Source organism: Habropoda laboriosa, unplaced genomic scaffold (genome assembly GCF_001263275.1).
Source record: "Habropoda laboriosa isolate 0110345459 unplaced genomic scaffold, ASM126327v1 scaffold92, whole genome shotgun sequence".
In the NCBI taxonomy this organism is placed as follows: Eukaryota; Metazoa; Arthropoda; class Insecta; order Hymenoptera; family Apidae; genus Habropoda; species Habropoda laboriosa.
The window spans coordinates 825,786-837,006 of NW_017100268.1; the positions used below are offsets into that span (position 1 = coordinate 825,786).

At 41.4% G+C, this 11,221-nt stretch overlaps 1 protein-coding gene across 1 annotated transcript in view; it reads right to left on the reverse strand.

The window, feature by feature from the left end:
* Nucleotides 1–3,310: 3,310 nt before the first annotated feature.
* Nucleotides 3,311–11,221, reverse strand: part of LOC108573444 (insulin-like growth factor 2 mRNA-binding protein 2) — an 86,104-nt gene continuing 78,193 nt past the window's right edge. Inside the window, exons 5-10 of the mRNA XM_017935896.1 lie at nt 7,389–7,562; nt 6,262–6,642; nt 5,410–5,665; nt 4,774–5,130; nt 3,833–4,084; nt 3,311–3,728 (exon numbers count right to left, since the gene is read on the reverse strand). Of these exons, the coding sequence (XP_017791385.1) occupies nt 3,504–3,728; nt 3,833–4,084; nt 4,774–5,130; nt 5,410–5,665; nt 6,262–6,642; nt 7,389–7,562 (1,645 nt within the window). The 3' untranslated portion in view covers nt 3,311–3,503. The remainder of the gene's footprint in view (nt 3,729–3,832; nt 4,085–4,773; nt 5,131–5,409; nt 5,666–6,261; nt 6,643–7,388; nt 7,563–11,221) is intronic.

Sequence of the window (11,221 nt, forward strand, 5' to 3'; positions counted from 1 at the left end):
AAAAATGACACCTAACACGACAGCAAAGTTCTTAGTTGGAAGTCGGCGAGAAGATTAATTACTTGGAATTAAAATTCGGAAGAGGTTCAAATGATTTTCCGTAAGAACGTCTCTCTCTTTCTTTCTTGTTTCTTTCATGGCACATAATCGTGCGTCTCTTTTGTCAGTCCGTTTATTTATCGCTCCTTTTTTGGTGACGTTTATTATAGATGATCGAACAAATAGAAGAGGGGTTATATATATTGATAGCCCCCCGGTTCGATTATTTTTTCTTTTTTTCCCCTCGACTTCAAAAAGTCTCATTAGATAAATTTTGTAAAATTCACTTCACCACTATACATATAGTCCTGAATCTTTGTTATCTTTTTTTCTGTTCACTTCTCGTTTCTCTCATTTCTCTCGTTCTTTTCATATTTTTTTTTTTTTTATTTTTCTTGAAATCTCTTTTACGCGATCGATCTTCTTTTTCGTTTCGACTGAAAACGCTTCCCGCCCGTACGTTGCACGTGCGAACTATCGTATCTTCGAATATTTTGCAGATTTCGTTCTTTTTTGTTTTTTTGCTTTTATGAATCAGAACTTAGAGTTACGAATACCACGCGTAATCGGTCACGAATATTCCGTGTGCTTCGTCGCGAACGTATCTTTTCTTTTCCCCCTCTAACGGTGTATACACGTTCGCCTTTCGTATTTTGCCAAAAGTGTCCAAAAATTTCTCAATGTTACACAAATTTTGTTTTCGTTTTTTTTTCCCCCATTTTCATTTTAGCAGCAGCATTTGTAAAGGTTGATCCAAACAAATTATCAGAATTATCGTGATCGATAGTACGCGCCGTGCCGGAGACGCGATATCGCTGCGAGTTTCTTACGAACGAGTTCGTAACGCGTCCGACATAATATTTACTATCCTAACTGTAATTACGACTATATATACCCTACAATTAAAACATGAAAAAAAAGTACAGAAAGGAAAAAAAAAAATTACAGAATTTACAAAGATCGTCGAGAGTCGGAGTTTCGTAAAATTCGCGCGTGGTCCGATCGTCGCGTTCCGACAAACTCGCTGGCGATATACGCGCTCGCATCACGATGCGAAGAGCAAACACACCGAAATTAATAATTACGATGCCTTCTTTTTTCTTTCTCGTCGAATCATTCCACCTCCAGCACTGTACTTTTTTTTTTTTGTTTCCTCCCTCATCTCCTAGTGTTCTTTTTTTCCTCTCGATTATCCTAAATTTCTACCTTGTCTGGCGTTTGTTTTGCCGTATATGCCTAATCAGTAATTAATTACTTATCAATTAATAGTATTATTCAACACACGCACACTCACACACTATTACATTCATGGTAAAGTAAAAATCCCTGAAAAAGTTTTGTGGTTCTTTGCTTTTCTTATCTTTTTGCTCTTTCCTATCCTCTCTCGTTTCCTTAAACCTCCTCCTCTCATATTCGTATATCTCCTCTCTTCTATCCGCTTCTCCTCGTGCGCACCAACGGTCGCTTGTTCATTCTCTCTTTTTCTCTCATCCTGGAACATCCTTCTCGTAGTACGAAACAGCGTCCGTTTCATGTATAACATCAACGTTTTCTATCTCGTATTCTTCTATCTTCTCTCTTCGCTCTCCTCTCTCTCTCTCTCCTCACTGCTGCTCAAAGACGCTCGTCATTGTCATTCCCTCTCTATCTGTTCGTGTCAATCGCGGCTTGATTAAATTTATGGATGGTAAAAAGCGTACAGGTCGGCTGGATTCGCTCGTAAAACGCTGCAAGGGCTAAGTTTTTGAGCGTGTGGACGCGCGTGCCGATCACTTTTTGCAAAAAGCGACTCGATGGCGACGGATGTTTTCGCCGGTGTCCTTCCATCCTGCTGTTTTCCCACGTCAATACAACCACTCGTCGATTCCCCGCAGACGCGACTCTGTATGTGTGTGTCTGTTGACCCCTCCCGCACTTCTTGGCTCTTGCAAGGAACTTGAGGCGAGTAGAGCGTTCGACACGACCATGTGTGTGCCACGCATTTTCACTTCACTAATACGAAAAAACTCATAATCGCTTCTTTGGTATTACAGGCGCGAGAGGGGCGGGGGATGAGGGGCGTCTGCTTTGAGAACTTGTTGGCTTATATACGTTTAAACTGTAGAACGTGTGTCACACGTCTCCCTCCGTCCAACGTTTGTTTTTTTTTCCATCAATAATTAAGTCTCGTTTAATTAATGTCTCTCTGCGTTGTGGTATAAAAAAACTGTACCTAAAGTAGTTCTTTTTCCTTTTCTTAGAAAATAAAAAAAAAAACAAAAAACAAAACCGCTTTCCTGTATAGAGTTACTTAGTAGAAGTAAGTAGTAGTAGTTAATAGCAGTAGTAATAGTAGTAGTAGTTATAGTAGTAGTAGTAGTAGTAGTAACATGTATAACGTAATTGTGTAATCGTTACTTAACTTCTCTGTATATTATTATAACTTTAATATTAGGTAGACTTCTTTTTTTTAGATTAGTTGGTTTTTTATCCTTTCTCTCGTTTCACTTTTCTTTATCATATTTAAATCTTTAACCGTAATGAATGAGGTAATAAGGTTGTGTATGCTTATTTTTTTTTTTCTTATCATCGTATCCTATTTCATCGACGAGGTGGTTTCGTTAAACGCTACGAAATCGATTCGTCCGAGTGTCACCCGTCGCTTTAACTCCAGAAATTTAAGCGAACTCGCAACGAAACGTGCCGCGCGACACGCGCAGAAGAAGTGAGCGAACGATCTGTGTTATGTGCATTCTCTTCGACGGAAGAATCGAATATAAACGTTAACCCCCGCTTCGAATGGGCAGGAACCGAACTTTTCGACTCACCTCGTCCCGCGTGACGCGTTTTCGTTAGCTGACGTGCACTTCCGTCTGATTTAACGCGGTGTGTATATATAACTGCATCGCTTTTATTTCAGACCTTCTGTGTATACCGAGAGCCGTGTAGGCTCGTTGTTAAAACGCGACGCAAGCTGGGTGTGACGATCGATGGCGATGAGTCAACAATGATATAATTTATCGGGTGTTCTGCAGCAAAAAAAAACCTATCTAAAAAGAAAACGAAAAAAATAATAGATGACGTTACATTTTATGCTACGTTCTAGAAAATTACGAAAAATACACACACCGACGGGATAAATGTATTCTCGCATAAAACGAATTAAAATGGAAAAAGAAGAAAAATGAATGTAGAAACGCCATCGACCGTATAATTCCCCTTCTTGCTACCGTTCTGATTCAAATATGTAGATGTGGATTTTGAAGAATATCGAAAGCTATTGCATGTTTGTGTGACATTTTGATCGATAGATAACTCTTTGTGTGTATGCCCTTCATGCCTGTGCACGTCGAAGGATACATGACCCGCGAGAAGGAGGTTGCACGTAGCCTCTTGACGAGAGAATGTCAAAGCGACGAGGCCACCCCGGCGATTAAAACGGATTCTGTGAGGCGTTGGTCGGCGTCAGGTAAGTTTCAGTGACGTTACTGATTTTGTGGTTGTTGCTGGCTGGATGGCGAAGTGCTCGATTGCTGATGAGTTGTGTGCTGTTGCGTCACTGTGCCACCCTGTTGAGACGTGGCACTGCCGTCTCTTCGAGAACGAGATCCACCTTCTTGGCTGCTACCACGACCAGCGCGTGAGCCAGCAACACCTGCTCCAGGTGCACTAGACTGCAGAACCATAGCGCGGATTCTTCTCTGTGCCGACTGCGGATAAACAGCATGAGCAAAAATTAAAATTGACATACTTTATTACGTCAGTTGATTATCCCCGATCGTTAAACGGAGAATTTCATGGAAACACGCGATACCTGAACAGAGAAGAAGGGGCCAACTATTTGGACGGTGGCCTCTTCGTCGGCAGAAGGAGATGTTGATTGTTGTTCAGATAATTTTATAATGCTTCCGGTTACACGCTGCAATTCTCTAACGTTCTGTCCACCTTTACCAATGATTCGGCCAACTTGAATGCTTGGTACGAGTATCTCGATTGTCAATCGGACATCCTCTGTGCCCGCTACGAATCCTTCCTCGCGCATCTTCTCGAAGATCAAGTATTGTGCCTGAAAATTCATCGATTATGTTGTTATGTGATATCTCCTAGTCTCGTCACACGGTGAAATCGTCGAGATGAAAAAATAGTGTTGTGCTTTGTCGAAGGTATCACGGGACCAACTATACACGCATTTATATAGAACGTGTCATTGGTACGGGTAAATCCCTTCTATTTTAATTTTCCTGCTCGTTCAAGATGATGCTTAAACACGGCATATTCCCAAATGGAGCAGGTTGAAGTGTTTCGTAACGTATATCAGTCGTAAAAACGGAGAAACGTATTTGCTCAAGGTATCGGGGATTTGAACGCGGGACCTTTGCGGTGGAAAGCCAGCGCCTAAGTCACTAAGCCACGAAGTGGCTCAATCGACAAAGTGTTAATTTCAAGTATTATCGTATTCCAGCTCCACGTTTTAATGGTATTTCATGTCCAAATAAACACATACATGTTTTATTATACAATGTTAACGCATATTATACAACATACTACACAATATTACGATTATTTCAAAGTTGAAATGTTTCTTTTTAATTTATAAAAACCTGTATATCAGAGGAACGTAGGGTATAACCATTTTTCAACTATTACCGCGAATTTGAAAATGAAACATTCCTTCACACAGCCATTTAAGATACATTGTAAATAGAGAAAAAGAAAAAAAAAAACAGACAATATTATTTCGTACACAGAACTTACCTTCCACTGGGCTTCTGGTGATCCAATAATAGTCACTTTCCTTTCACTTTGTTGCTCCACTGGCTTATCAGGTTCAATTGGTGCGATCTTTACGCTGGCACCAGAGAATCTGATGATATTTCTGATGTGGGAACCCCTACTTCCGATGATGGCACCTACGCTGGTATTGGGAATGTACAGGAAGGCAGTTTCTTGCGCATCACCGACAGGAATACCCTGTTGTGTCGGCAAGCTTGTTTGATAAGGATATGGGGCAGGTCCTGAACCATACAAACCAGGACCACGTGAACTGTATCCTACACCAGCAGTGGACATCATTGCCATTGGGTGCAAGCCAGGGAACATCATGCTTTGAGGCTGTAAATGAAACAGGAAATTTGTTAAAAATATATCGAAGAGACGAGACCGGTAATATCCAACCTAGAGTTTAAAGAAGTTAACAAACTGCAAACTGTTATGTGTAAAAAAAAAAAAAAAATATGTAACATTTAAACAACAAATTAGGTAGAAATTGCTTAATTTCAATATTGAGTTATTTATAACAACTTGAGAATGGCAAATCTAATATTTTCAAAACTTACAACTTTCGTCATTTGTATGACATTCTTCTCGTTGCACAATGTGTGTAATACTTACAGCCATCGCCTGCAAATCATTTTCATAGCTTTGGCGCAATTTGCTGGATATCATGGATTCGGCTTTGCTCATGTTGTCGATGCTGCCCTTGACAGTGATGATGCGCTCCGGATTGAAATTATTGATGTCGTTGATACTGCTAACAGTGATCTTTGTATCTGTGTCTTGCATGATTTTCTTGATTGTAGTACCACCTTTGCCGATGATCCGGCCAATTAAATTGTTGTGCGCGAGGATTTTCAGCGAGATCTCGCAACTAACGAACAGAACGATACATCACCATTGAAACGAAGAGCTAATAAACTTTTGTAAAAATAAACACACTAATCTATGCCTCGATGTACTTCTACCAAAATTTGACGACTTTCTTTGGAAAATGTTCAACGGTTGAACGTTCGGGAAGAATATGATCGAAAATTAACACGAACTTTCAACAGGATCTTTACAAATATCTTTTTGTAATACGACGAATTTTATTTTCGAATTTTACGTCATTAATACCCATAATGAAAAATTTCTTGGGTATCTCTGTAACCCTTTCGACGTTTTCTACACTGTTGAAACCAATCGATGCGCTTCCATCTTAATTTAATCCTCTGCGCATTTCAACTTAATAAATTAAGTCTGTCGTTTCGTTAAAACGAGACGAATTTCCTGCTGCAGTGGAAGGGCTCTAACTCTTCTGGTTGACAATCCTTTTTTTTTAAAAAAAGCTTATTTATCTACCGATCATCTGTAACGAATACTAAACAGAGATCGTCAATTTTTCTTCAAATACTCAAGTGTGACAATGCGCGTTCCACTTGATCTCGAAAGGGTTAAGGTTACCTTCACGTATTCCCTTTCTTTTACCTGTTATTCATGCCGTGGGCTTCTTGCTGCGTGACCTCCATGATCTTCTTGCACGCGTTCGTGCAATTCTCAGGATTACCGTAGATAGTGATGGCTTTCTCCAAGAAACCATGACTATCCTTACGATGAACGTCAACTCGCGCGCGCGTCATCTGTGTGATCTGGCGTATGGTGGATCCCTGACGACCGATTATAGCGCCGACCATCTCCGATTGTACAAGAATACGAAGCGGGAAGTCGGTCTGTCGTCCGGAACCCGAAACTCCGGAATAAGCGACGCCGCTGCGCTGGCTGCGGCCTCTTCGTCGGCTCTCCGCCGTAGACATTTCCACTTTTAGCGGGCTACCCTCGTACTCGTGGCCATTAAACTGGTTCACAGCCCTGCAAACGACCGAAAGAATTGTCAGCTATGGACAACACACGCGGCCAGACAAATTTTAGGACCACGCGGCGCTATAGCAGACACGAGTATTAAAGTGGGTGGATCGTTCCAAATGATCCATCTGTCCCGACTTTCTTTTCAAACGACTGTTAACCCGTTTATATCACATCCCAAGTATTTCTTTTCTATTTGACGAACATTCACAGATACTTTTTAGTAAATTACAGCCGATGGTTGTTATCTTTGTCGTTTATTTTTATCGCCGGAGAAAATTACGAGATAACTTACGGTAAAATGTCGAAAGAGTGAAAAATTATATCGAGTGCAAGAAAATTAAGAGAAAACCTACGAAAAAATGTCAAAAGAGTGAAAATTCGTCACATATTAACCCTTTGCGGTTCAGTTAATCCGAACTCATTTGGCCACTATCGTTTGCCTTTGTTTCAATATTTCAGCCCAATGTCAGTTATAACAAGTTACACTGCAACGTTAATCCATAAAAAATGGTTTATTATCGTTTATGATTTACCACTGCATGACGTCCAAAGGCAAAAGTGCCTATGTCGAGTTTGACTCGAGGCAAAGGGTCAAATGCAGAGTGTTTGTTTAATTAAACGAATAGTCTGATGATTATCAAGTAACAGAAGCTGCTGCAGTCAAGAAGTACGTATCACGGAAGACAGTTTGCGAGAATTATTCGTAATACGCGAAAGTAGGGATGTTTGAGAAAGAAACTTTATCTTACTGTTGTGCTTGTTCTTGCGTCTCATAGCTAACAAGGACGGTTTGTGTGTTAGGATCGCGCGAGGACAACTTCTCGACGGACTGCACTTGACCGCAGTTCGAGAACAGAACTTCGATGTCCTCTAATCTGGCCTGAGCTGGGAGATTGCTTACGAGGACCTTAGATCCGGTACCGCTATAATAACAGAAAAAAAATTACAATTACAAATCGGTCACGTCACATATATGTATTTCAATATTTCACTCTAGGCGATATACAGGTCACGTTCGATATCTTATCGTAATTAGCCCATACTTAAGCGGTTAATTTTACAAGCGTTTCATAATTCAACTATATTCTCTAACGTATCTGTATTGAAATACATCGATTAAAATGAAATAAAATAGCGCACGTCGAGTCTACTAGCTCTGAATACGAAACCGCACAAGATTAAAATAATCAGAGTTACAAGAATAAAGACAAAGATTAAATCAGCCGTTTCCGTGGGGAATAAAACCAGGGAAACAACTGTCTGGCAATGAACGAGGGAATTTTTACGGTATCGACTTTAAATTGCCCGAGAGAACGGCGCACAGTGGATCTAAATCGTACAAAACGCAAAAGAAAATTGAATTTTTTACTATAGATACTTCAAGCCTTAGATTCGATTTTGATTTGCGTAAGGGTCATTTTAAGACCAGTCCTTTCAAATAGAGGGATTCAGAAGTATTATAGAGAAAATTTCAAAAGGAATATTTCTTTGAATGTTAAAAGTAACGCTTTATCAAGGAAACTGTAAAATGTAAATTTATTTATAATTTCCAAATAGTAAAAATAGCTTTCCGAGAAAAAGAAAGGAGAGAAAGAATCATGTCCTTGTGGTTAATATTCATGATTAGTCAAATCGGAAGAAATTAGTAACTTTCATTAACAATATTTCTTTAACTTTCAGCTTTGAGGGTATAATTATATCACAGTTCAAATCCACTGGCAAATTTTTGCCCACTTGCGGTGAAACACTCCTAAATAAAGGTAGCGTTTTACTAAAGTAAAAGACTAATATCAAAATCAGATTCTAAGAAATTTCTAACCAGCCTTCGTCCGTCACGAATAACATGTTTTTAAGTTCGGACCATCGGGCGGCGACGTCTGTTGAAGAAAAATCAAGTCAACGAGGAAAAAGCACACAATGAGTCATACGCAGACGTTCAGACGGTGTACAGTTACGAATCAAAATTGCAAATTGTATACCGTGCGAGAAAACCGCATACAAAGTCGTTTCGTAGTATATTACGTAAATTTAGCAATTACTTCAATGATTCGCTGAAACTTGAAAACTGTTCCGCACGCATTGCATAAAGTTATTCGAATAACATACCAAGTATACTTTCGTTGTTGCAAATGAATATCGAATTTATTTCCCGATGAAATAAAAGTGTTCGATCAACGAGCCCCCATTATTACGCGGTACAAACTAATTAAAAAATTTCACGGTAATACCAGAAGCGAACTACACTAAATGCAATTATCGAAAGTGTTTTCGCAGTACTAAACCTACGCGGTTCGAGACAATAAACGGCAATATTTGTATCAGGAGTATTAATATACGAGCCTACCCATAACCACTCTCGATGATGTTTTCGCGGGATCATCACCATGAAAGATCCCACATGTGCGGATGCCCCTGTTGACATTTTCTCTTTCCTTCTTCCGTTTAACATCTCGCCGTCAAATTTATCCACTCCCTATGGAGGGGACAGGAACGACATGAAAGGCAACGCGAATCAAAAACAAACTCCACCGTACCCCTATCTAAATGCCAAACGCGCCTTCGATTCGCCTCTCTCCCTCTTTAAATATAATTCCGCGGAAAAATTGCAATCGTGCATCCGCGCAAGCCACAACGTTTTAACCCTCCCCGTTCACAGCCTGGGTCATTGATGACCCAAGCCAAATTTCACTCTCGTACTTCTTCCAAAAGAAGAAAGTTTGAAACATTTAACTCCAACAATTGTACAATGTAAGTTTTTCTAATTTTCCGAATTGTTTCTAATTTCTTTAAAAAGCCTAGAACAGCAAGAAAATTCGACGTACGAAGTGTGTCAGGCTACGAAGGGTTGACATCGATAAAAAAAAAAAAGAGAGAAAGGTTTTTGCCAAGTTCGAAACAATTCGTGAAATTTCGCAACAAATTCCGTATACATTCGTTTCACGTTTCGTTTATTCCCTCCCCTGCCCGCGTTTTCGTTTCACAGATATTCGGTATCACGAAGCTAATTCGAGTCCCTGAAAGAGTGACTCCGGTGAGCACGAAAATTGCAAAATTGGACGAGCCACGGCCCTGCACGACGCAACATGAATGAACCAAATGGCAAGTAAGAAGAGGACGCGAAACGTAAAGAAGAAAAAGGAGGGTGGAACGGCTGAGACTCTCACTTTCGTACGTATCGATTTTTCAGCTCACCGACCCACTCAGCGTCGGGGGCTTTCGACTAACCTTGAAGAAAACGTACCGACCGACCTAGCTTGTGCTCGGCCAATTATAACGGCTCGATGAAGACGCAGGATAATCGCACCTCGCGGGGCGTACATTTTTTTTTTTTCTTCTCTCCACCGATAATAATTGCAACTTCTCCTTTTCTCCGAGACGTTTCACGAGCCATGAAACGGACACGACGCACAGACGCGAGCGTTCCGCATCGCGGAAGAAAAGATGGCAAATCTGGTCGTGAAGAATTTTGATTTCCGTGCCGTTAATTGCAAGCGCATCCTTTCCTGCGTTTTACCAAGATAATCGACTAGTTAATAATATAATTACACGTCTTCTCGCGCTCGTGTAATCTCGCGATATCCGAGCTGTTTACACTTGAACGTGATTTATTAATGACCCAGAGAGTCTGAAGTTTATTACGATACCGTTTAAAGACAAAAAAAAAAAACCTCATTATTCCAATAACATTGAAAACGAAACGAAATGTCAGAAATACAATGTAACTGTATGCACAAAATACAAGTACACCTATACGTGGAAACTGTGGGAAAGAGCAAAATCGTCGGACGATAAATCGAGAATCGGCGTAAAAGCTTGCACGTGTAGGGTTGGTATTCGGTGGTTCGAGGAGTTCGTAGAAAGAGGAGCGACCCGTACAAAAGGTGCGAGAGGGCGACGCACATAACGGAACTAATTCCAGCTCCCGAAAAACCTTAACCAAACAATTACCGTGAAGCAGCAGAACGCGTTCCTGGAGTCTAGCAGAGAGCCTAGCTAGCTGCTGCTGCCGCTGGCTGGGATGACTCTCTCTCTCTTTCTCTCCATCATCGAGGCTCTCGCGGCTCGTCGAAGCGAACTCTTGAACGTGCACGTGCTCGCGCCTATAGAGAGAGAGAGAGCGCCAGAGAGAACACGTTCGACCGAGAAAAGTCGATGTTATGTCTCTGTTCGTACATAGAAGGTTCGGTGTGCACGCGTGTATCGGCACAGGTTACGGGGCTCCAGTGAGAACCGTGCAATGGGTGGAACTGGGAGGGGGTTTGGGGGTGGTGGTGGCAGCAGCGAGGGTGAGAGTGGAGGAAGGCCTTTGTTTCGTGTGCTTTTGGGGATTTTCGGCGGCACCCGGTGTAGTGTGAGTTATATGCAGGAGTGCGCAAGGGAACGTTGATATTGCCGGTTTCGTCTGGCACGCGGCCCGTTTCCTCCACCGACACACAAATCCCCACCACCACCTTCCTCTTCGGACAACCCAACTCGAAGCCTAGGCAGAGAGAGAGGAGGTAGTAGCCTACACACCACCAGCCACCCAGCACCACACTCTGAGCGCACCACCGACACTACTACTACCCTCAACCCTTTTTGC